At 45.5% G+C, this 26,622-nt stretch overlaps 1 protein-coding gene across 1 annotated transcript in view; it reads left to right on the top strand.

Annotated features, from left to right (window-relative positions):
• Positions 1 to 3,389: 3,389 nt before the first annotated feature.
• Positions 3,390 to 26,622, top strand: part of GARS1 (glycyl-tRNA synthetase 1) — a 44,607-nt gene continuing 21,374 nt past the window's right edge. The window contains exons 1-7 of the mRNA XM_037041207.1: positions 3,390 to 3,676; positions 14,462 to 14,563; positions 15,297 to 15,399; positions 16,991 to 17,132; positions 18,492 to 18,580; positions 18,960 to 19,036; positions 24,213 to 24,358. Coding sequence (XP_036897102.1) covers positions 3,455 to 3,676; positions 14,462 to 14,563; positions 15,297 to 15,399; positions 16,991 to 17,132; positions 18,492 to 18,580; positions 18,960 to 19,036; positions 24,213 to 24,358 — 881 coding nt within the window. The 5' untranslated portion in view covers positions 3,390 to 3,454. The remainder of the gene's footprint in view (positions 3,677 to 14,461; positions 14,564 to 15,296; positions 15,400 to 16,990; positions 17,133 to 18,491; positions 18,581 to 18,959; positions 19,037 to 24,212; positions 24,359 to 26,622) is intronic.

Here is a 26,622-nt window from a genome sequence, read left to right as displayed (position 1 = left end):
CCCAGCACCACCCGTGTGGTGTTCAGACACCCAGACCATGCAGCCTGTTCCGACTGGCACAAAGTCACGTGCTCCTCCCGGTGCCCTGGGTCACGCTGTGTATGCCCATCAGGCTGCAGTGCCTTGGGGACCCGTTCATGTGCCTTAACCAAACTAATGTGGCAGTGACCAAAATCAAATTTAACAACCACTTGCAAACTGGACAAGCCTCTGCCCCTTTGAACGGTCTTCCCCCTAGGATCCGAGTCTCAGCTTCGGGGATGGGCTTTCTTTCCAAGGTGGCTGCTTCCTTGGGTGCCTGGCTTCAGGCCTGGACTGTGCCTGCTGCTTGTATTCATTTACGCTTTATTTTTATCTATTGTACATAATAAAGTGTACATAAAGTTTACCATTTTAACCCTTGCTAAGTGCACAATCCAGTGTCACCATCACCATGATCTATTTCTAGAACTTCTCCATCGCCCCGCCCGCAGCCCCTGGTAACCCCTGTGCTACTTTATCTCCATGCATTTGTCATATCCGGACACCTTGTATAAGTTGACCATACAAGGTCTGCACTTTTGTGTCTGGCTTATTTCACTTAGAAAATGTTTCTCAGGTCCATCCATGTTGTGTGTGTTGGAATTTCCTTCCTTTCTTTGGCGAAATAATATTCCATTGTATGTACAAACCACATTTTGTTTATCCATTCATCTATTCCTACATTCTTTAGAGATCTCTTTACCCCCTAGTAGTCAACCTTCTGTTATCAGTTAACCATTATTTATATTAAACATTCCCTGTGAACACTGTAGTTTTTGTCTCCTGACTGGGACTCCGACAGACACACCTGCCTTTGGGAACTGCCTTTTCACTCCCCCATTGTGACTTTGATGGGCCAATCATGGAACCTCATTTCCTTTATAATAAACCATATTGCTTCATCACTCTAGTAATAGTGATGGGTCACAGAGCAGGCACATCACCCAACTAACACAGAACTCTTCCCCAGGATTGCTAGTGGGTACAGGAGATACTGATCGGAGATGCACACGGGGATCCATCCCCATGGGACTGCCACGCTAGGGTTCTTGCAGCCACATCCTCAGACATGGAGAGGAGAAACAGACCAACGTGCAAAGAGAAATGGAGAGTCACATGGTCTAGCTCCAATACCCCTGCAGAGAGGATAGCCTGAGAAGAAGGTGAGCACTCAAAAAAGTGAGACAGCAGATAAGAAGAGCAAGGGCCCTGGGTGGGTGGCTCAGTTGGTTGGAGCGTCATCCGTACTCCAAGATATTGTGGGTTTGATCCCTGTTGGGGCACGCACTGCAGACAACCAGTCAATGTTTCTCTCTCACATCAATGTTTCACTCTCTCTCTGTCCCTCCCTTCCCCTCTCTCTAAAATCAGTGAAAATATCCTCTGTTGAGGATGGGGGCGGGTGGGAAAGAAGAGTGAGAAAGGACCACCAGAAGTGCAGCGGAGACAAGAAACAGGAGGAGAGCGAGGCATCATTCTCTGCTGATCATCATGCTGCCAAGACAGGATCATTGAAGAGAAGGGAGGGTGAGTGCATTCTGGCCTTTGGCCAGCAGGACCTGCAGAATCCCGCAGGGTGGATGCTGGCCAACCTGAGACGGCCAGGACAAGCTTTCCAGCTACATCCTCCCTGTCCTTTTGTCCCAGGCAGGTAAACTATCAAGTAACATCAAATAATTTCCTCTTTTCTCCCTGGAAGGTTTAAAGCTCTCCTGTTTTCCAAGCATTCCCTTTGCTCTTATGCCAGTTTTTTTTTTCCTCCCCCCCGACCATCTTTTCTATCTTCTGTGAGCTGCTACCTAAGACAGGGGTTTCCAAACTATAGTAGGGGACCAAATCCTCATAGGACCTCAGTTCTTTCCCAAAGGCCTTCACCTGATGGAATGAGGCCCACCCGAAGTATGAAGGTTTGCTTTACACTGCTCCTAATGATTTAAACGTTAATCTCATCTTTAAAAAATCCCGTCGTGGCAACATCCAGTAATGTTTGATCAACTCTCTGAACACTATCCGACCCAGCCAAGGTGACACCTAAAATGAACCATGGCACCATATGATCCAGTTCTGGTTAGCAAGGTGGCAGCAGAGGGTACTGAGCGGTCTTCCAGAGGGCCTGAGGGGAGAGGCCACTTCTTCTTTCTCATCCTTGCTGCCTGAGGAGTGAGCCTGGTGGTTGGCTCTTCTCCAGCCATCTGGAAGGAAAAGCCAAGAGAAACTCAAAGAACTCAGCCCCAATATCCTCATGCCTTGCACCTGCCTGGATTTCTGGCCTTCACGCCTCTCTTTAGAAAAGCAGAGCACCGTGTTGCTTTTTCATGTCTGTTACTTGGTAGCCAAATGCAGCTCCTGGCTAATACACCACAGTCAGCTTCTTGACCGTGTGGAGCTGGCTCAGGTCTGAGCATTCTTGAGCCTGGCGCCCAGGCTCCCATCCACCCTGTGAGTCTCCCAGCTGTCCCTCCAATAGATGACCTGTCATTGGAGCTAGCCCGAATGGGACCTTGTTTGTGTACAAAAGCCCTTCCAGATGTAAGGCGAAAACCGGGCAGAAGGAACTAGGACATTAGGGGTGTGATGGAGGGCGGGGGGGGGGGGCGCGGTGGAAACAACAACAAAAAAAGTTCCAGGTGGAGGAGAAAGCACTGTGTTCAGAGAGGCCAAAGGCAAAAGGCCGCACGCTGTAGGTTAAGTAAGGCTGGAAAACAGGGTGCAGGGGGTGTGTGTGTGGGAGGAGGGCGACTGGCTGGAGTGAGGCTGAGAGGTAGGCCTCGGGAAGACTGGACTTTATCCCGAAGGATATGGGAGTTGTGGTGAGGCTTTATGAGAGCGTGTGTGTGTGTCACAGGATCACACTTCTAAATGTGCCATTTCCTCATCTGAGGAACGTCTGAGCTAAGTTCCTCAGTTCATCTGAGCAACATTGAGTCTCAGTCTAACTTCATCTGAGCAACATTGAGTCTAAGTCCCTGTCTGATTTGATACGATCTTTTAAGGTCCAGCGGAGCAGAGGACAGACACAGAAACGTGTTTTCCCATGGGACAGCCCGAGGGTCCATGTCCGTGTACATGCGATGCTTTGAAGGTGCGCGTTTCAGTCTGCAGACTCGGGTGGAGCTGTGTCCTCGAATGTCCACCCTATTGGTGTGGCCTGACGCCTCATTGTGCAAACATGTTCGCCTGGGGCTACCTGAGACCCCACGGCTCTCCCGGGGCCCCACCTGAACCCAGCCTTCTCCAGGCTCCGAAGGATGCTGGGTCTTCCGGGTTTCTGTGCCGAATCTGCGGGCGGCGACCCGCGCCGCGTCTCCGCGTGTGGAATGTGCGGCTGCGCGCGCGCCGCGGCGTTTACGCGGCGATTTCATCATGCTCCGGGTCCGGCCCCGAGCGCCGCTTCCGCCGCCCCGCCTGCCCTACCGCCCGGGGCCGCCGGCTCATGCCCTGTCCGCGCCCGGCGCTGCTTAGAGCCGCCTGCGCTGCTCTGCTGCTTTCGCTGCCGCCGAGGCTCCCGGCCCGGCCTCCGCTCCCGCCCCGCCGGCCGCTCCGCACGCGCACCCCCGCCGCGACCTCATTCCCCGCGGCCGCCTCCCGGAGCAGCATGGACGGCGCCGGGGCTGAGGAGGTGCTGGCACCTCTCAGGCTAGCAGTGCGCCAGCAGGTACCGGTGATCTGCGCCTCCCCCTCAGCCTCCAGCTTTCCCTCCCTCCCCCTTTCCCTCCCGTTTCCCCTCTCTCCTCCCCGGGCACCCGTCCACCTCGCCGATTACCCCTCTCCATCTTCTGAAGCCCGATTTCCTGGCCTCATTCTCGCTTCCCCCACTGTGGACCCAGATCCCCGCGTGCGTCGGCCACCTTTCCTCCCGTGGACCTCCGTCCTTCCCTCGGGTGACTCCCTTGGATCCCCGTGGACATCCTGCTCGAATCTGTCCTCCTTCCCCAGTGCTGGTTACTGCCCGCGCCTCCTCTCCCCGCGGGGGCTGAGGGCTCTGTGCCCTTTCGGTTCCCCCCGCCCCGTCCTAGCTCAGTAACCTCAACTTCACTTTCCGATCTCTGCCGAGTTCTTTGTGCGCCTTGGGTGGCGGGGTTGCTAATTCTTCCCTGGTCCTGATGAGCCGCCGTTCTGTCTTCGTGCGGCTAGACTCTCCTTTTTAATCTTCGGGATGCTTTGAATGGTGTTTCCTCCTGGACATCTTCCTGCATTCCTTGCTTAGTTAGCCGACGACAGGCTGAGAAAATAAAAATAGCTGAAACGTGGATGTGGGAAGGCGTTGAACTCCCCCTCCCCTTCTAATAATGATGTGAGCTCTTCGTCCTTCGCTCCTGTCATCCTTTCTGGGTTCTGAAAGGGTCGTTTGGGAGGAGGGAGCTTTCAGGTCGCAAACCGGGGACACTGAGTGTTGCTGAGGGACTCGGTGAGGTCAGCCCTGCGAGTGGGACACTGAGGGAACTTTCGGGTGCTGGAGGACTTCATCTGGACAGGCTTCCCTTTTCCGGGGCACTCCAAGAGTGTCAGAATTTAGAGAGGACGAGGAAGAGGTTATTGCAAATGGATTCTCACATCCAGTCGTTGGAGCCGAGAGCCTGGGATGGGGACCGAGTGGGAAACCCGGAACGGGTTTCTCTTGCCTGGGCGGGCGCCTGATGCAATAGTTCATCTTGGCTGCGGAGGGTGGCAGCCTCCCGCGGAAACGATCAATTGGTTTAGAGATGCCACAGATTCAGCAAATGCTGCCACTTTGCAGTGTCTCCTCCTTGCTGGTATGAGCCTGACTGATTCAGTGGTGTTTTATTTTGCAGTTTCACCGTGGGCTTAATTTTTACTCCTTTATTTTTGGTATCAGGACGCTGCTTATTGTCCGTCTCCCTACGCCCACTTTCCCTAAATGAATTAGGCGTGGCTCCTTTGTCTTTTCTGTAACTCTCCTTATTTTTCATATCCTTCACTTTAGAAGGGACACTACATCTAATTTTAAAAAAACGTCCCCAAACCCCTCCCTCTGCCACGTTAGCCTGGAACTGCAGTGCGAGTATCATCAGAGGTTGTGGAAGCAAGCAGCTCCGAGCGCTTTACTTTGATCATTTTTCGATGCTGTTATTATCTTGGGTCTTGTTTATGTTGGCTCTGTTGTTACCTTTTTAAAGATACTTTCTGAATATGTAAGTTAGTTTATGTAAGTTCAGTTGGATTCTTAATTTTTCAGGACCACACATACGAGATTTAAGGACCTGGAACTTTGATTCACGGCGATTCTTCTTGAGTCAGCTGGGAGGGGTGTTCAAAGATCGTCAAGTTACACCCCACCCCCCCTTTTTTTATTACGAGGAAGTGAAACACACTGCTCCCATTTATACCTTTTACATATTTCCATTGTGAAGTTTGTACAGTAGAAGACATACTTGGAGTGAGGATTTCAAGGGGGTTAACGACTGATCTTGTTAGTGGACAGTGTTTCATGTAATTACATGTTTCTATGAACTTGCTGATCTGCTAGGCCATGCGCATGCTGTTGCTTTTTAAAGTAAAGGTCTGGTTGGACTCTGGTGTTACTTTCCTGTGGCGCAGCCATAGCTGTTTACTGGAGAACCAGTTCCGGAACTTCTAGGAGGGCTTCAGAACATCAAGAAAAATGCATAGTTGTTTGATGAAGGCTGCCCTGGGACAACTGAATTTTTTTTTTTAAAAAAAGGAATTAACACAGGGTGGCCAGCCTTTATTTCACCAAATAAGTCCATTAAAATAAACTAATGACAATCATCCAACTGCCATCTGAGTTCTGCTTTCACTCCGTAGAAGAAGGATATTTTAATACAAAAAAGGCAAACCGTAACTTACATAGTAAAGGACAGTCTTTTCTGTTCAGTAGGTTTGACTTTTTCGAAGTTGATATAACTTCGACCAGCTGATATGTTGTCTTTTTTTTTTTTTTTACCACATATTAGTGAAAGATCCGTCCCAGAGTGTCTTGTTGGGGAACCATAGCTCCGTGCAGCGGTGCTAAAGTGTGCTGTGCGAACCCTCGGAGGCCCCCAAGGTCGGAGCCATGTTAGGACAAGGTGAAGATGTCGTTTTGTTTTTCACTGTGTTGCCATTTGCGAAATCGGTGGTGGTAAAGTGGCCTGCCCTGTCGCCCTGTCTCCCTGTCACACTCCGAAAGCGGTTTCTTTTTAGGTTGGTTTTGCTTTAGACAGCAGTTAAAATGATTAATGTTATTCATACGTTGTTTTGATTTTCTGTGTGACAACGTGTGGATTTGCAGAAGGCGTATTGAAATCCGGTGGCCGTCTCAGGACACCACTTGTGTGGTTGTTTGTGCGACAAACTGAGCACTCTGCCTCTTCCAGGGACCACCTTTGTGAGATGCCCACGGTGCTGTCATTCAGTCCCAGGTGTTGGCGTTCATTTTCTGGAAACTGAGTGATGGGAGCTCATCATTTCAAGAAAACAACCATTAGTATTTGTGGTCAATAATAAGGCTTTGAGGAAATTTTAAAATTTTGCAAAATTTATCACTGCTATTTTAAATGAGTTAGTAAATACTTAAAATTTGCATTCTCATTTCTAATAAACACTGGTAGAAACGGCCCCCACTAACAAAAGAAGTTTGGGGTCCTCAGTGATTTCTGACTGGGAAACGGGGTTCTGAGACCACACGTTGTGGAGCCATGGCTACAGGGCAGCGGTAGCATCTGCCCGCCCCCCCCCCCCCCCCCGGAGCTCCCATTCCCCAGCCCGTTTTCCCTTTACAGCTGAGGGTTTCCCCCTCCTCTCCGCTCACTCATTCCCATCTGTTCTACCCACTGCACCCTGCCCCTGGGCCTGCACCGCACCACTGCCCTGGCCTGGTACCCTGGGGGAGCTTTTCTGTGGCCACTTTACCTATTCTCAGCGTTTACCTGTGCTAATCACTCCCCATTGGAACTGCCCGCCTGTCCCCTCTTTGTGTAAACGTTGGGATTCCTCCCTTAAAGAAATACACGTCTCGAACTTCCGGCCAAGATAGAGGCGTAGGTGAAAACACTGTGCCTCCTCGCACAACCAAGTTTAAAGACAACAAAGTTTTAATAACAAATATGCAGCCAAAACACAGCAAACTCAACTGTACGGAAGTCCAACAACAATGAACCATTCAGCGAGACCGGTAAGAGGGGCGGAGTCAGCGGCGGAGCGGGGTCGGGCAGGAAAGATCGCCGGACTCACCCAGGGGTGGTGGTTGATGAAACCCAGGCTTGGGGTGGCAACGGGCAGACCCAATGAGGGTGCAAGGTGGCTGGCTGACCACAGTCACACATTCAAGCGCAGACAAACCAATCGAAGCAGCGAACAGTGAGACAGACCGCCCGGGCTAGGGCCCCAGTAAGGGAATTAGAGCCTGAAAGCACCAATTGGAAAGACTTCCGGGGTCGAGGTGCCGGAAGAGTTTGTTGGAGAGACCCACAGGGTCCTGGAGGGTACACAAGCCCACACACTGGGGAACTAGCACCAGAAGGGCCCAATTTGCTTGTGGGAAGCGGCAGAGGGGACAGAAATCTGAGAGCGAGCAGAATAAACGCCATTGCCCCTCTCTGACCCCGCCCCCACATACAGCGTCACAACCCAGCGACCTGGATTGCCTTGTCCTGGTGAATACCTGGGCTCTGCCCCTCATATATAACAGGTGCAGACAGATCAAAACATTATGGCTCAAGAACAGCTCAAAGCCCCAGAGCCAATAATTCTAAGTAACCAAGAGATAGCCAGACTTTCAGATGCACAGTTAAAACACTGGTGATCAGGATGCTCACAGAAATGGTTGATTTTAGTCACAAATTAGAGGAACAAATGAAGGCTAAACTAACTGAAATGAAGGGAAATGCACAGAAACCCAATAGTGATGGAAAGGAAACTGGGACTCAAATCAAGGGAGTGGACCAGAAGGAAGAAAAAAATGACCAAACAAAAAATGAAGAAACAATTCAAAAAAATGAGGAGAGGCTTAGGAACCTCCAGGACATCTTTTAAACATTCCAACATCCTAATTATAGGGGTACCAGAAGGGGAAGAGGAACAGCCACAAATGGAAAACTTATTTGAACAAATAATAAAGAACTTCCTCAATCTGGCAAAGGAAATAGACTTCCAGGAAATCCAGGAAGCTCAGAGAATCCGAAAGAAGTTGGACCCAAGAAGGAACACACCAAGGCACATCATAATTACATTAGCCAAGATGAAAATGGAGGAGAGAATCCTAGAAACAGCAAGAGATAAGGGGACAGTCACCTACAAAGGGGTTCCCATCAGACTGTCAGCGGATTTCTCAAAAGACACCTTACAGGCAAGAAGGTGCTGGAAAGAAGTATTCCAAGTCATGAAATCCGAAGACCTACATCCAAGATTGCTCTATCCAGCAAAGCTTTCATTTAGAATGGAAGGGCATATAAAGTGCTTCTCAGATAAGGTCAAATTCAAGGAGTTCATCATTACCAACCCTTATATGAAATGTTAAAGGGACTTATCTAAGAAAAAGAAGATAAAAAACGTGAACAGTGGTAGGACAGCAAACTCACAGTTATTAACAACCACACCTAAAACAAAAGCAAACCAAGAGGACAGCTAGATCAGGAGCAGAACCATAGAAATGGAGATCACATGGAGGGTTAGCAACAGGAGAGTGGGAGGAGGAGAGGTGGTGAGAAGGTATAGAGAATAAGTAGCATAGACTGAAAGTAACGGTAGGTAGAAAATAGGGGGGAGGGCAAGAATAGCATGGGAAATACAGAATCTAAAGAACTCGTGACACATGGACATAATCTAAAGGGGGGTGGGGGGGTGTGCAGGGTGGAGGGGAATGAAAGGAGGGGAAATGGGACAACTGTAATGGCATAATCAATAAAATATATTTTTTAAAAAACAAATACATGTCTCCTGGCTTGTGTAGCTCAGTGGATTGAGCTCGGGCCTGCGAACCAGACGATCGCGGTTCGATTCCCAGTCAGGGCACATGCTTGGGTTGCAGGCCAGTTCCCTGCAGCGGATGCACAAGAAGCAACCATACATTGAAAAAAAAACAAATACATGTCTCAAGGCCTTTGTGTAAACATGAACTGTTGAGGTGACTTTTACTTGACAGCTGGTGTAGAGGTTTGGTGAGGCATTTTCCAATCATCGCCAGATGTAAAAGGCCTTGAAGTGCTTTAGGTGGATGTAGCTTGCTGCTCTCACAGAGTAACCAGTATGGAGAAAAGTAACCAAGAGGTTTTTTTTAACCTGTAGTGAAACTTAATTGTCAAGACAGGAAAGGTTTTTGAAGAATTGCTAGATGGCATTCTAGGGGGGTTGCTGGGGATTCTCTAGTTACAAAAATACACCCCTGCCTATGTTCGTGTTGCTGGACCTAATGATTAAAAGGGTGGGCTCTGGGGCTGTGTTTCCGGAGTCTGGGTCTGACTCTGCTCTTTGCCAGCTGGTTACTCTCAGCAGGTTTTTAAACCTTTCTGTATCCCAACGTCTTTGTCAGTGATACGGGCCTGGAGTTAAAACGTTAAAATGAGCGCCTGGATTTGTGAGTGCTATGTGTGTGCCCACACCCCGTAGTAAACTTGTTTAGATGTTAGGTGTTATTCTGAGATGCATGTGGCTTATTGGAGCGCTGATTTTACCAAACCTTCGCTGGCGCGGGGCTCTCCTGTTTTCCTGTGATCGGTGATTTGGTAACGTTCTGAACCTTTATAAGAGGGTCGATGTCTTTGGAATTTGGTAAGATAGGATGATAAAAAGCCTTAATGATTTCTTGGGTGGTCTTTAAATGGTGATTTTCGGTCTAAATAACTACTGATAGGAATACATGTGTGCATAACATTGCTTGTGTTTCGGTATTTCATATTTTACTGTAATTGGGAAGACCCAGCTAAAATTCAGATCTTGGTAGTAAGAAGACTTAGGGTGAAGAGCCTTCAGTTCTTCTCTGCATTGATTTTCCGAACTTTGATTTTCTGCTTTGAAGCTCTTGCTTAAGCCCTGGCTGGTGTGGCTCAGTGGTTGGAGCATCGTCTTGTAGACTGAAAGGTCACAGGTTCGATTCCCAGCCAGGGCACATACCCAGGTTGTGGGTTAAGTCCCTAGTTGGGGCACAAAGGAGCAAGCAACCAGTTGATGTTTCTCTCTCATGTTGAAGTTTCCCTCCCCCCCCGTCCCCCTCTTGCCTTCTCTCTATAAAAACAATAAAAAAAATTGTTCTTGGCTGAGAATTAAAAAAAAAATCCCTTGCTTAAGCCACAGAGAGCAAATGAAACATTTTTGAAGTTTTGGGCACCAGCTGTAAAACACTTGGAAATCTGAGACAAACTCAATCTCAATAAGAACCCTCTAGGCCCACGTGTGTAAAACCAAACACCTTACAAAGGCGAGGGAGTGGGTTTCTGTGTGTTTTTTCTTGGTCGGCCGAGTGCACATTGTGATGTGCAGGAAGGACCCACAAAGACCCCGTGGAATGGTTGCTCCGCTGACAGCTACTTTGCTTCACAGTCACAGGCTGTTACTTCCAATGCGTGTCTTTAGGTGAGAATGTATCAGGGAGCTAAGCTTCCAGTTGATGTTTCTTAAGGGTGATGCTGAGACTTGGAGACTGGTCCTTTCACATCAGTTTCATTGAACACACACACACACACACACACACGTCAAAGTACAGTTGGGCGGTGAGGAAGAGAGAAGAAAAATAATTAGAAATGGGATCCTTAAGTACCTTCGTCCATGTGTGGATCAGCTACAGTTCTTCTGTTTTCAGGATTGGATCATTATGAATCAGGATTTTTAAAGTGATTCAGGAAAATTAATTTCACTTATTATTTGGTTTTTAAGATTTTATTTATTTTTTAGAAGTTTTTTTTTTTAAACTTGATTTGTTTTTAGACAGAGGGAAAGGAGGGAGAAGGAGAGAAACATCAGTGTGCCGTTGACTCTCGCACACGCTCTTACCAGAGACCTGGCCCACGACCCAGGCATGTGCCCTGCCTGGGAATCAGACCAGCAACCTTTTGGTTCCCAGGCTGGTACTCAATCCACTGAGCCAGGGCAGGAAATTCATTTTTAATACTTCTTGTCTTTACCTTTACTTTGGTGGGCCCTTTGCCTGTGCCCTGTCTTCCACTGTGAAGCTCCAAAATAAACAGCAGATGAAATATGTGGGAGTGGCAGTACTTGACACAGGGAGAGATATTCAGATGCACCGCTTGCTTGCTTCTTTCAGGTAGTCAATGGGAATTGCTGTTTGCCACCCTGACTGGCGTGGCTCAGTTGGTTAGGCACCATCCCACAAAACGAAAGGTCACTGGTTTGATTCCCAGTCAGGGCACATGCCTGGGTTGTGGGCCAGGTCCCTGGGTAGGGGCACATGACAGACAGCCGTTGGATGTTTCTCTCCTTCTCTTTCTCCCTCCCTTCCCCTCTCTCTAAAAATAAACAAAATCTTTAAAAAAATGAAAGGTAAAGAATTACTACTTGCTACCCTCTTTTCAGAACAAGGGCTCTCGAGGGTTCTTATCCCCCTCAAAATCACTGTTGATGAGCACTTATGAGCTAGGTGCTCTGATCAGCAGAGGAAGGGAAAAGAGCACTGGATGAATAAAGAATGAATTAATAGAAATTTGCTGAGTAGTAAGTGCTTGGCCCCGTGCTGGGTCTAGGTTGTGGTATCAGTCAGCAAATATTTGAGTGCCAGAAATGACATGTTGCAGCCCCTGTCCTAAGACAGGGACAGATAAAGTACATGTCCATAAGCCCGCCAGTGCGTGGGCAGGGTGATCTCAGGTGGCGGGAGTGCCCCGGAGTCGCTGAAACAAGGGGGAGGGGCCGAGGTCAGCATGGTAGCTGGAGAGGTCAGGAGGGAGCTGCGCGGTGGCTCTGCACTTTGCACTCTGCACTCAGGCCGGGTCGCCTCTTACACCAGACATTTTGGGATTAGCACAAAGTACCTGCTAACCCTAAGTAAAGAAAAGCATATGTAAATATAATGCTTTAAATATATTACAAAGAAAAATTATAATAAAATAACATGTATTTTGTTATGTAAGTTTGGGGGTGTGGCCCCCCCTGGACATTGTGCTGAAGGAAGCCAATGCTTGAGCTCCACGCAGACTGACTGCGTGTCGCTGCTACGTGTGTGCACACTGGTGAGGGTGTGCCGTACTGGTTGTCCCAATACCACCCCAGCATTGCCATTGGTCACGTGGTTCTGTCTGTCTGTTTCAAGCAATAACAACTCTTTGTGAAATTCTAAATAAAAGAAAGTACAGTTTTCTTTTAAATTACATTTTTCTGGGTAGCATTTCTGCAAAACTCAGTGTATGTTAAGACTGGGAAAAGACTTCTGACTGAATGTAAGCAGAGTTAGGTTCTAGGTTCAGGTCATTATGAATTGCTTTTCATAGCCTGACCGGGACATTTCACAGTGGCAGGAATCGAAGGAGCAGGAGACTGTCGCTGAATGAGGGGCAGTAAGCACGAGCTTGGAAAGGAACAACAAGGGGAAGCGCAACGGCAGGCCCTTCCAGGGAGCAGGGCTCTGAGAAGGAGGGAGAGGAGTCAGTTTGGAAGTGCGGAGGGGCACAAGGAGGACATCTGTCTCATTTCCAGCTGCAGGGGCTGAAAGAGAAACGGGAGAAAACCCAGCCCCTAGTTCAGACAGCTTCCAGAGGAGACACTGTGCGGTTGGAGCAGTTGGGAAGGGCTTCCCGAGGGATGGGGTAGGATTTTTGTCAAGCCAGGGGAAGCCCTATTGGGTAGGGGGATGAACGTCATCGATGGCATTGGGGTAGGGTTGGTCTCCACATTAGGGCCTCTCTGTGCTTGTGAAGGGAAGGGTTGTGGAGGCGCAGGAGCGATGACACGGGTTAGGGTAGTCGGCCCGCTGCAGTAGTGCGGAGGACAGACAGACTGGCCATCGGGTGCAGCGGTCTCATCTGTGATGGGGGAAGGGAGAGATTAGATCCAAAATTCTGATGAGAAACGGACTAGGTGTTGGAGGTAAATTAGGATTACCTGATGCTTCTGGTTTGGGAAATGGTAGGTTTTGTTGACATTAATAACTGCAGAGCGATACATGAGAGAAGGAGTGAGTTTGGAGCAGAAAAAATAATTCAGCTAGAAACCAGTCAGGCCAGATATCTCTGAAAAACCATTAGGCCACAGCCATCTGAGGTGCTTTACAGCATCGTATTGGCCATCATTTCCTGTGTACCCACTTTGTTTAGGTGCTGTTGAAAATCCTCTACTTAAATTGTTTCATTTACTGTTTATAACAACACGTTGACCTTTTGGCTTAGGGTTTCAAAATCAGTTGATTGTGTATTAAAAACTAGGTCTTTATAACTGCACTTAAGTGCTATGTTTTATACAGCTTGTCTAGGTGTGGACTTTTGTTTTATATATTATTGGATTTCATTGTGCTCCCTAAATCTGAGAATTCATGTCTTTGAGCAATTACAGAAAAAATTGTAAGCATTATCTTTTCAAAAATAATATGTAGTAAAGTTTCTTTATTCTTTTGGAATTTTGGTTGGATGGGTGTCAGACACTCATTCTCTTCCCTGTGTCTCATTGCCTAATTTATAAGTTTAACTCCTTGTCTCTCTATCCATGGTTATCCATGGATAATTTCCTTAGGTCTGCCTTCTAGGTCACTAATTCTTTCTTCAACACTATCAGATCTGCTGCTTCACCTGTCCAGTGAGTTTTTCAGTTTCATTGTTCACTTCCACATGGTCTGTGTGGTTCTTTTCCCAGTTGGCTGATTGTTTTGGGGAGTCTCTGTTCTTTGCTCATGTTTTTGATTCCTGCTTATATATTTTTTAAAACATCGTTTGTTGCATATTTGGTCACTGTAATACTTTGGGGCATCTAATTCTGTTATTTATCATTTCTCCCAAGTCTCAGTCATGGTGGCTCGTTTCCTCATGGGTTTTTTAATTTTGACCTTGCGCTTATTATTTTGATGACTTTGATCTGTGGAAACAGATCTGAAAGGCCCATGTAGAAGGGTTGCTCCTGCAGGGGAGGAGGGCTCTTCCAGGGAAGTAGGTGGAAAACCGAGTCTTTTTTTATATAAGTAGATAGAGATTCAAGGAAAGGGTGATCTGTTTATTGCTTCTTCTGTGTTCTCTGTGCTAATCTAGCTCTTTCCTACTTATCAATGCTTTTCTTTGCTCCTTCTCCAAAAGAAAAAAAGAGAGCGCTAGTAATAATTGCATTCAACCCTGAGAGCATAGTTGTTTGTGTATTGGTTTGTATATTCTGCTGAACTGTAAATGCTGAGGGCAGGGACCTTCAGTTATTCCTAGTGACCTTGTACAGTAAATGTTCGAGTTGCCTTATTCTTCTTACAGGCACTTTAAAAAGGCATGCTGAAAAACACATTCCTAACTTTTCTTGACCTCTGAAACCAACCTGATTATAAGTTCTCTTTGTTGGCTAGGGAGACCTGGTGCGAAAACTGAAAGAAGATAAAGCTCCCCAGGCAGATGTAGACAAAGCAGTAGCTGAGCTCAAGGCCCGGAAGAGGGCTCTCGAAGCGAAGGTGAGTCACTCGTTTCCAAAATAGGGACGTAAGTAGATACCGGATTGCTCATCTTTGTTTAATCTCTTTGGGGAGAAGAACCTAGAAAAGTTTCTGAACGAGTACCATTTGCTTTATCTCTACTTACCCAGGAGGCTTGCCCCTCTTCCTCCACCTGGCAGACTCCTCATCCTTCCAACTGGCAACTCAGAATGTCACCTTTCTCTGAAGCCGTCCTGCCCCCTGGCCTGCCCTCCTCCAGACCCTAGTCTGTGTGCTTTCCCTGGAGGGTGGAAGGCTTGTTCTTCCCCAGAGTCTCCCATGCCTGGAAGGCGTGGTTTTGTGTTTTCATTTTTTTTCTTTGAAGGAGAAGGTCTATTCATTTGATACCTGCCCCCAGAACTCTCAGGCTGTGGATCTCCTATCACCAAACTGAAGTTTGGAGTTTTATTCACTGTTGTGGGACGGTGATCCACTGAAAATTTAGATACTGTTTATTGGTACCTGAATCTAAATAAGCTCAGTCTTGTTGTCTTGGAAATGATCATGCTTTCCTAAATAATTAAGTAAAGGTAACTTTTCCGTAACTCAAAAGGGGGGAAAACTCAAGGTTTCTATTTTTTAAGGGTATCAAACTCTTGTCTGATAAATTTTATATTGAATTTTGCTAATGAGCAAACCGAATTCATACACGTAAATTCCTATCATTACTCATCCCTCCAATCATATGTGTTCTATTTGAAAATCCTGACAGGAGCTGGCGTTGCAGCCCAAAGACGACATCGTAGACAGAGCAAAAATGGAAGACACCCTGAAGAGGCGGTTCTTCTACGATCAAGCTTTTGCTATTTACGGAGGTAGGGTTAGTGGTAGAAAAAGCAGCTGTGCTTAGAGGCTTTGATATTTTCTTAAGTCAGAAACGTGGCCTGTCCACACCTGACTGTGCAAAGTCACACAAAGCAGGGGGTAGATATTTTGCTTTTGTTTGTTTAGAGTCGGCCATATGATGTAAAACCTGGTTTTATTTCCCTCCAGCCCACTTAGTGTTGGAGGCAGCCTTTTCTCAGTAGGGTGAGGGAATTATATAGGAAGCTCGGGTGTTAAGCACCAAAGTGTGTCCACGTCCAGTTGACCCTTGAAAAACATGGCTTTGAACTGTTCAGGTCTGCTTATATGTAGACTTTTTTTATAAATGCTGTAAATGTATTTTCCTTATGACTTTCTTAACAACCTTTTCTTTTCTCTAGCTTACTAAGGATACAATACATCATACATATACAAAACATATATTAATCGGTTGTTTATGTTATCAGTAAGGCTCCGGTCAGCAGTAGAATATTAGTAAAGTTTTGGGGAGTTGAAAATCAAATGCAGGTTTTTTACTGCACGGGGGTTGGCGCCCCTAACTTCCCGTGTTGTTCCAGGGTCAGCTGCACACACTAGGTAGCCTCCTTAGAATGCAGTGGACACTCCGGAGCAGCAGTGGGCCCTGTAACACAGGCCACAGGTACCGTGCACCTGCACGCAAGGGCGGTGAGAAACCAGAGTACTTAAATCACAGGAAAGCATCCGTCATAGGTACAATATGCAGATAAATCTCTACATTTTTCTGAAAGCTATATGAAGGTATGTAGGCAAATATAATTCACTGATTTAATGTAGATCGGTATTGTTCATAGTCGACAAAAATCATTTAAACAATATTAGACTTTCGGTGCTTTGTTGCTGAAACTTGAGTCTGTTTGGCTAAGTGGATCTCTAAATGTTTGACTTGGTGAGGTTTAAAGAGTGGCTCAGATACCAGAGAATCACGTGCTAAAATTATCACTAGTACCAGCTGATGCAANAGATAAATCTCTACATTTTTCTGAAAACTATATGAAGGTATGTAGGCAAATATAATTCACTGATTTAATGTAGATCGGTATTGTTCATAGTCGACAGAAATCATTTAAACAGTATTAGACTTTCGGTGCTTTGTTGCTGAAACTTGAGTCTGTTTGGCTAAGTGGATCTCTAAATGTTTGACTTGGTGAGGTTTAAAGAGTGGCTCAGATACCAGAGAATCACGTGCTAAAATTATCACTAGTACCAGCTGATGCAAGAAATTAATTTCTAATTTCTATGGCAGAAAACTATGTGTTTTTCATTTTTTTCTTGCATATGGAGGAACTTCTTTTGCTTGTAGGGTTTTTTGTTGTTATTGTTTTGCTAATCCTACTTGAAATTCTTAATCTGGACGCAGTAAAGTCAGTAAGAGCTCTTTAATTGGACCTCTGTCGTCTAGTGAGATGAGGCTCTTCAGTGCTAAGGGATTTGAATTGGTGACTTCGGCCCATTTTCAGGGAGTGTGTGATGTCGTACAGTATCAGTTTCTCGTGTCTCCTTGCCTTCATTTGCTCAGAGTGACAAGGTAAAGTCCGTGTTCCTGTCGTTCACCTTTTACAGGGGTCAGTGGTCTGTACGACTTCGGCCCGGTTGGATGTGCTCTGAAGAACAACATCATTCAGACCTGGAGGCAGCACTTTATCCAGGAGGAGCAGATCCTGGAGATCGACTGCACCATGCTCACCCCTGAGCCGGTGTTAAAGTGAGATTTCTTGTTCGAGGGCTGACGTTCTCTAATACGCATATTTAAGTAATTCTGTCATTATAAAAAGCTACCCATGTTCTTTATGAAAATCAGAAAAGAGAGACACGGAAAACCCTCACCTACTATTGGTAGCAGGTAGCCACGTTAAAATGGTTGCAGCCGCACTTCCTGTGCGCCCTGCACACCTGTGGGCCGAATACCGCTCTGTTCACGGAACACAGGTGATCAGTCACTCCCGTCACCAGTGTCCCAAACGCTCTCAGTGACAGTGCAGTGTTCTGTTTGTGGGTGTGTCGTCACGTCTGTAGCTCGCGTCCCACGTTACAGGCATGTCAGTTGTTCTGATTTTCTATTGCACTGAAACATCCCCCAGGGAGAGGGGGTGTGTGAATTTCTGCGTATATCCCTGATTTCTTCAGTATAAATTCTGGGCAAAGGTATGTGTACATTTTTAATCACATGCTACCATTTGGATTGAAGTTTTAAGCAGAAATTTAAATTATTCTTTCCAGCATTGTTGAAGGCAGAGCAGGATGTTTTGAGTATAGAACTAAAAGGAATTCTTAGCATTTTGTAGCTCATCACTTCCTTTTTAATGTCGCCGGGAAAAGAGCTAATTTTTGCTGTTTGCATCCATTAGGCTCTCTCTTAGTAATTTCAGCCAGTGAAGACAAGATGTTTTCCTGATGATAGATCTAAAACAGGGGTGTCAGACTCATTTTCACAGAGGGCCACATCAGCCTCTCGGTTGCCTTCAAAGGGTCAAGTGTAACTTTAGGACTGTGTAATGTAACTACTCCTTAACGATTAAGTGAGAGCTTGGTGCTTCCGCCGGGTAGAAACAAGGTGGCGGGCTGGATTGGGCCATGTGTTTGCTACCTGTGGGTCTAACAGATCAGAACCTATTCTTCACTGCTCGTTCCACTAACAGGAGCTGTTTAGAGAGAATACGGTGTCCATACAGGTTTCAGTGCAAAGAACCAAGGTTTGTTGTCCATGATGAGAGACGAGTTCCTGGCTAGTCCCATTGCCATGGTTTGGCCTTTGCTTATATCACGTCAGTGATAGGCAGTGGGATGGGCATGGATTGATTCTGCGAAGTAGCGTAGACTTTATGACAACTTGTGAAAATGTGTGATCTGTTCGATGTCTTTTTTCCTCCCGGAAGGAAGGCTTTTCTCTGACATACATTACCATTTACCACAGAGGCATCATTTTAGATGTGGGAGCTTACATCTTTCAGGTTCAAATATATAAACTATGGATAAACATAGGGAAGAGGGGTTGTCTGGGAAGAGGGGTTGTCTGATATGGTAAAATCTATGTGTTATTTTGTATGAAAATGTTTTACCTTAGGACCTCTGGCCATGTAGACAAATTTGCGGACTTCATGGTGAAAGATGTGAAAAATGGAGAGTGCTTTCGAGCTGACCATCTATTAAAAGGTACGGCTCTTAGATAAGTACCCTTCTGAGTAGGATTGATCAAAACAGAGGGTTAGGTTAAGCCTTTCTCGGTTTTTTGCTGTTAAATTGTCTTGGGGTGTGCATAACATACAAAGGATAAATTCAAGTCCACAGATCCTAAGTGTGCAGATCAAATCCCTTATTTTCAAAAATATGTGTACAGATAATTAGAAACCCTCAATCAACAAAAGAATCAAGGCAGTGTCATGTCTTTCCCTGTGAAATCAACCAAGGGACTCGTGTAAATTAAGAACGTTACCCTGGGATTCACTCTCCCCGCCCAGCACTGAAACGCAAACGTGCACTGTCCGCTGTCCCCACTGATTGACGTTGGTGTGTGCCAACCTTGTTCTCGCAGCTCATTTACAGAAACTGATGTCTGACAAGAGGTGTTCTGCCGAGAAGAAATCAGAGATGGAAAGTGTCTTGGCTCAGGTGAGTTCTTGACAGATGTTATCACAGTACCTCAGGTAGCTGTGTCTGCCTTCTGAGATCAGTGAGTGCTGAGTTCCATGGGTGCAGACCCCGGCTGCTGCGATAAAGAAGTCAAGTTTGGCTTCTGTCCCTTAACAGCGTCTCCTGTTGCATTTTTATTTTCTTCTCCCTACCTTTTGTGACTAACCCTCTATTTTAGCCCAAACCAACAAATTCAGTTAGTTAGGCATGAAATTTGTTCTCTCTCCTTGGAAACCAGTTTCCTGGGTTTAATAGCAAAAACCGGAGGAGGGACGGACGATGAGTAGTGTTCAGTGTCGACGTGGAGCCTCGGGGGCACGTGTCTTTAGGAGCCCCGTCTCATCAGCCACTTGAGCTGCTTTGGGTTGTACCGTTCCTGACCCCACGTCGTCATTCTCAGGACCTGGTGACCCAGCCCCTGCTTTTCCAGTGCAGTTCTTACATTTCTGCTTAAGGTGGCAAGTTTTAGGGAAGACGAGGGACCATAGAGACGACTAGTCTGACTTTTCCCAAGTGCGGGAACAACCTCTGTGTCAGTAGTTCTTCCCCTTCCTGTGGGTCACAGGCCGCCTTCAGACGGGACGACACTGCACGACTCCGGCCCGGGAACGTGCGCATGTCCAGGTGTAGATGTCGCTGGTTGCTCACCCAGTGAAGCCACGGAAGCAAGTCCAGCACGGCTTGGTTATGAGGTCCCCCACAGCGCACCTCTTAAATTTACTTCCTTGAGTTAAAAAAAACAGTGATATGTTCATACATATTTTCTTTACATTGGTATATAAATATGTGAGGCTGAATGTAGGGCTACCCAGCTCTGCTTTTTTCTCATGAGAATTTACTGGTTTATTTTCTACTGTTTCCCTAATTAAAATTTTTTAAATTTAATTAAATTTATTTTTTAGAGGGAAGGGAAGGAGAAAGAGAGGTAGAGAAGTATCAGTGTGTGGTTGCCTCTCACACTGCCCCCCCCCCCTTACTGGGGACCTGGCCTGTAACCCAGGCATGTGCCCTGACTGGGAATCGAACCGCAATCCTCTGGTTCGCAGGCCTGTGCTCAGTCCACTGAGCTACACCAGCCAGGGCTTGCTGGTATACCTTTTTATACTGATTAAATTTTTTTTAAAGATTTTATTTATTTATTTATCTTTAGAGGGGAAGGAGAGAGGGAGAGAAACAACAATGTATGGTTGCCTTTCATGCGGCCCCTGCTGGGAGTTGGCCTGCAGGGAACTGGCCTGCAACCCAGGCATGTGCCCTGACTGGGAATCGAACCGCGATCCTCTGGTTCGCAGGCCTGTGCTCAATCCACTGAGCTATGCCAGCCAGGGCCTATACTGATTAATTTTTAATGAGCTAATGTTTCTCTGTGGTATCTAGCTTTCCAGCATTAGCTGAGAAATTTTCTCCTTTCTTAGTTAAATTGAAAATCTTCTTTATCTGGCAATTATTTTGGGTCCTTGTGAAGTTCAGTTTATTCCTTGCTTGAAGCTCATTGCTATACTATTTATTATTACTCATGATTGGGAAAATCAGTTCTTGTATTTGTCATGGCTACACATTCACTTCTCATTTCCTTTCTTTTCCAAAGGCATGGCCTTTTTTATTATTAGAGAGAAGATACCAGAGCATGTCAAACTACTCCTGAATTACTGTTTTCCTGTTCAGAGTGTTAGACTTATTGAGGTTTTGTGTGGATGTCTGATTGTAACACTTTCATTCATATCCAGGTAACTTGTCAGAAGCAGGAAGTAATTAGTTGATTTGTAAGTCATATTTTATAGTTTGAGCAGTGACTTCCTGTTTTATCTCGGGTCCAAGTTCTAGGAGAGCATTCTGGTTTTTTTTTTATTTGCTGTATCAGGTGTATGTATACGTACATGTATATGTACATGTACATGTATATATGTGTGTGCATATGTATGTATACATGCTGCTGTCAATGTGATTTTCAGTGAGGAGGCCATTGGAAGTGGTCTAGTACTCGGATGGGGCCCCTGTGGGTTCACGGCTGAGGCTCCTCCACTGCTAGAGCCCTTAACGACCTTTTTTGCGCCTGTTGGTGCTTGTGACTCCTCCCAGCTTGTGAGGCTCCTCCCAGCTTTGTGAGGCTCCTCCCAGCTTTGTGAAGCTCCTCCCAGCTTTGTGAGGCTCCTCCCAGCTTTGTGAGGCACGAATGACCTTTCCTGGTAGGAAGAGCTTTCTTCCCGTTGTGTGGATGCAACAGCCCAGAACTGATTCTCTTGTTTCTCCTTCTGCCCATTTTCGCTGACCTGTCCCTGTGTGCACCAGTTTTTAAAGTCATTTTTGGTTTGTTGTTATGAAAGATTGGAAACATAAGAATAGAAAATAGTGTAATAGGTACTTGTGCACCCATCAGCCTGCCTCAGTGTTACCAAGTTTTGTTGCCTCTATTCCCTACTCACTTTCCCACTTTGCCCCCCACGTTTTTGGGAAGCACATCTCAAACCTCAGCTTTTTACATCTGTAAACATTTCATTATGTTATCTCTAAAAGACAAAAATCTCAGAAAATGAACCTCACTGCTGTTACTTTGGTAAATATTAATAATTTGTAATATTATATATTTACTCAATGTTCATATCTCCCTGATTGTCTTAAATGTTACTGGCATTTGTTTAAATTGGGATTCAGATAAAGTCCATACTTTATCTGAATCCCAGATAATGTTTCTCAAATTTCTTTCAATCTGTAGGTTCTTCATATCTTTATTATGTTTTCATTTAAACATTTTTTTAAGTGGAGGCATTTTACCTTTTATTGTTTCCTGCTGTCTGGGTTTGGCTGACTGCATTATTTTAGTGATGTTTCACATGTTTTTTTTTCCCCATATTTCTTGTAATTTGGCAGTTGGATCTGGAGACTCAATCAGATATTTTTGGCAAGATGTTTAATAAATGGGAATGCTGATGGTCATTGGTTCTAGACCTTTTAAGTGGATTGAGTAGGAAATTTTTAAGTTGGAATCGTTATGAATTTATATTGATACCTCTACTGAATATTAGGTATGGGACTCTATTAATCTTCTGTCTGTATCTCCCTTACCTGTACCAAAAGTCCCGGTTCTCAGCACCCCCAGCATCATTATTCACATGCTTTGTCTTACACTGTGCACAGTAATATTCTCGGAAGGATAGTGTCAACACTCCCATCAGTGGTGTAAGTTTTGAAACTAGTTAACAATTTTCTTTGTTCCTTATTTGCTTAGGGGTATACCAGTAATGTGAGGTCTAGTAACTGTACAAGATCACTCGGAACCATTCCCTCTGAGTAGTAGTTCATTCACTAGCTGGATATGCAGTTAGTCCATTACTTTGTTTTAGTTTGAATTTGGGGGTTTTTATTTTTTTGAAATTTAAGTTTATTTTATAATTATGACAAAAAATGTTTATAGATCCCAAGTTGAATCTTCAAAACAATGTACGTTCAGTAGATCTGGGGTCTTTCCCTCTGCCTTCCACCATATTCCCTTACTGCCTCTGTAAGTAACCAGTTTTAACCAGTAATAAACTGATGTATTTTTTAACAATATAAACAAAGATGTATGGATATTATGTGACCCCCCTTCGAAGGCAAATGGTAGCATTCCACATGCGCTTTTCTCCAACGTGCTCTTTTCCTATGACAAAATCCCCGGAGATGGCTGCAGAATGGCACCCAGAGAGCCGTCTCCTTTCCATTGGGCATGGCCTTTCTCTTCTTTGCCCTTCCAGACAGTTCTGCAATACATAGCCTTGTTCTGGTATATTCTTGCTGCTGTGTCTCTGGGAGAGATTCCTGGAAGTGGGATTGCTGGGTCAAAAGGTACTCGCAAATACAGTTTTGCTAAAAATTGCCATATTTTCCTTCATGGGGTTTTGATTCCTATGTGTATCCTTGGAGTCTTGCCTTCCTGACTTCTTTTTTTATCATATCTGCTGTTGAAAAGCACTATATATTTTCTAGTTGCTCGGGAGACAGAAGTGCCCATAGGCTCTTTGACTTGTTCTCAAGTAGGGAGACCCACTCATGTTTATGGTGTTCGTATCTTGAAGTCACTGGAACACTTTCCTTACTGATCCCATCTCCTGGGTGATGGCATCAGTAGGGTATTTAGTGCACTTTCCCTAGAACTTCTGTAGAGGTAGAGCTAGAAGGCTTCATTGTTTTACGTTGTTAATTCATGTTTGGGACCTGTGGTAATGTGAGGGGCTCCCTTCCTGTACAGTGGAAATGTCCATCAGATTATGGTGGGGGGCATACAAATTGTCGTAGTCACCTTTTACCGAGTCAGTACTGCATGCCAGACCCTGTGCTGAGCACTTTTCATTTCATTTAATCTTCATGGAAACCCCTTAGAGCGAGGTAGGTCTACCCCCACCCCATTTTACATATAAGCCAATTGAGGCTCAGCGAGGTGAGGTCAGAGCTCAGTCTGGAGTTACACAACCCAGAAGTGGTAGAGCCAGGCGGTTTACCCTGCTTTTTCTGATTCTAAAGGCAGTCCTTAGGGCCATAAGTTGATTTATCTAATTATTTTATTTCTGTTAAGAGATTTTTTTAATTTCAAATATTCTTTACTATTAAATGATTTGTTGTTCATAGTCACTTGAAATTCTCTGGTTGGAGGTCATGTATCATTTCGGAGGGTTTGGCATTGACCGTCAGTGTATAAAATGCTCAGTAAACCAGAAAGTGCAGTGGTGAATTAAGACGCAACTTCCCTGGTGGGGAAGGAAAGCTACATGCACATCTGATGAATAGATGGGGCTGTGCACCCGACTTAAAATGCACGGAGTTTTAAAGTTCAGCTTAAAAAACTTAGTTACATGATTTCAGGTTCTTGCCAACCAGTAACTATTGCAATTAAAGAAGCAGTATTTTGCCATGTCTTTGATTGTGAAATGGTGAATATGTGAGTTTTACGTTATTCCCAGAAGGATACTTGGTTTCTCTGTTGGTAAATGAAAAGTATGTAAACTGCCTGTGGTTTTAGTGTGGATATCTGGAAGGGGAGGTTAATTCTGATGTTCTTATTTTGGGTGAGTTTCAGTGATAGATAGGTATGGATAATGATGGGTTTAATATGGAATGCTTTCTCTGATGCCTTATGTTTCTCAGCCTGTTACACTAATCATTTTCTTGGCCTGTTCTTTAGCTCGATAACTACGGACAGCAAGAACTTGGGGATCTTTTTGTGAATTACAATGTCAAGTCCCCCATTACTGGGAATGACCTCTCCCCTCCAGTGTCTTTTAACTTGATGTTCAAGACCTTCATTGGGCCTGGAGGAAACATGCCTGGGTATGTATCATTCACCGTTTAGGTATCAAAGTTATTGAAATCACTTGTCATAAAAGTTAAATACTAATATCAGCCGAGAATGGAAAATTCTGAAAAGTAATATATATAAAGTGCAGATAAATATATGAAGGAGAAATAATGACATATTCTTACATTGTATTTCTTCTGATTCTTCCTGAATATAATTTTTCAGCATATATGTTGATTTTTTTGCCATAAAATAAACATAAAAGTCTGTGATCATCATATCTTGTAGCTGTGTAGTTCAGGAGGGGCAGCGGGAGAGTGAGTCTGAACGCCATCAGACTTACTGCAGGGGGGACTTGCACCGTTTGGTCTCAGTCGGCACCGTCTGCAGCGATGGAAACGTTCCGCAGTCTGCGCTGCCCAGTACCATGGCTGAGTGGGTCTGTCGAGCACTCGAATTGGGCGTGTGCCCCCGAGGAACAGAACTTTAAAATTAACTTATTTTAATTTAGTTTTTTAATCCTCACTGGAGGACATGCCTCTTGATTTTAGGGAGAGGGAAAGGGCATTCACCCTGACTGGCGACTGAATCTGCAGCCTTTCACATGACGAGGTGACACTCCACCCAACTGAGCCACACTGTCCCGGGCACTTTGTTTGAATATAGTTAGTTTAAATAGACGTGACTGGTGGCCTACCACATTGGACAGCACAGGTTCAGCTTGTTCAGTGAAAAGACGTGGTTTTCAGAGAGGAAGGGACACCTGAGTGGTGCGCAGTGCGGCCCAGAACTGGGTGCTGTGTCTGCAGACTCCTGGCCTGCCCTTGCAAACTCGGCCAGTTTCCCCACAGAGCTCCAGAGAGCTTCCCTCACGGTCCCATTTCAGGGTCAGGGAGGGGAGGTTTCTGTAGGATGAAGCTGAATAGAACGTGTTTCCTGGAGTGGAGACTGCAGAATAGTAAAAATTAATTGTGACAGCTCTGGCTGGTATAGCTCAGTGGATTGAGCCTGTGAACCACACGATCGTGGTTCGATTCCCAGTCAGGGCACATGCCTGGGTTGTAGGCCAGTTCCCAGCAGAGGACTCAGGAGAGGCAACCATACATTGATATTTCTCTCCTTCTCTCCTTCCCTTCCCTTCTAAAGATAAATAAATAAAACCTTTTAAAAAATTAATTGTGACAATGTGTTGCCAGAGTCACTTTGAAAGGACACGGCATTGATTTGGGGTGCGCCGTGGAAGGAGGCCAATGGCAAGTCTCCTTGCGCCACACCCTCGGACCGGCTACCCCGCTCCCAGGGATTTGTCTGAGAGAATTACTCTTTTTCCTCTTAGGGCATATAAATTAAAAGTAGAAATAACTTCTTTATCCTATAATTTGGAAATGCTTAAATAAATTATAGCAAAGTAGAACATTTTAGTAGAATACTCTGCAGCTGTTAAATATGAGACATTTTTAGTCACTTAAAAAATGGAAAAGCATAAAATAAAGGAGGATACGTGACTTGTACACTCTACTTAAAACACGGACATGAACCGTATTGTAAGTGTGAGCTGTGCTTGCCCCTGGGTGGGGTCCGGAGGGAGCACGGAAACCGAAAGGGTGGGGGTGTGAGAGTGAGACGAGCGTAAAACTTTGTTGTTGTTTTCTTTGTTTTAAAGTTGTTTTTATGAGACATTTTTCGTGAAGTAGGCTGTTGGGAACACTTTCCTAGTTGTTGTTTCGCACGGAATATTTTCTGTGAACTTCAGGGGCAGTGGCCCTAATGGTATGTTTGTTTGGCTCTATCTTTTAAATGCGGAGAAGTATTAGAAGAAGCCTCCGCTGAGAAGGTAAAATACCACAGAGAAGAATGTGGCGTGGGGAATGCAGACGGTTTCCTGGCACCCGGGGTCCAGTGCAGCCCTCGCCGGCGTGTCTGTAGCCCCGGGTGCCACTGCCCTGTGTGGCGCAGCAGAGGCGAGCTTAGGTGTGGGTCCACTTTTCAGAAGTATCTGAAATTGTCATCTGCCTCCGTGTAAATGATTAGTCAGGAAGAGTATCACAGTTTGTTGTGGGGACATTAAAGAGAGGGGTTATTTGACTCCCTGGAGTGACAACATGTCCATAAAGTGACATTTCTAACTAGCTCGGCCACCCCGGTTACCTGGTACGTTCTCTGATACTTACTGGAGAACTGTGCTACCATGGAAACTGTCTTTCTGAAACTTGGCTCATGCAGCTCTGTGTGAAAATAGTATGTTTAGAACTTTTAGGACTTGCATCTAGAATTTCAGATTTGTCGGAAAACACAA

This window comes from Sturnira hondurensis, unplaced genomic scaffold, assembly GCF_014824575.4.
Source record: "Sturnira hondurensis isolate 20B ecotype Veracruz unplaced genomic scaffold, ASM1482457v3 Scaffold0002840, whole genome shotgun sequence".
NCBI classification, from domain to species: domain Eukaryota; kingdom Metazoa; phylum Chordata; class Mammalia; order Chiroptera; family Phyllostomidae; genus Sturnira; species Sturnira hondurensis.
The sequence above is the reverse complement of the archived record's forward strand: the minus strand, read 5'-3'. Positions and strand labels throughout refer to the sequence as shown.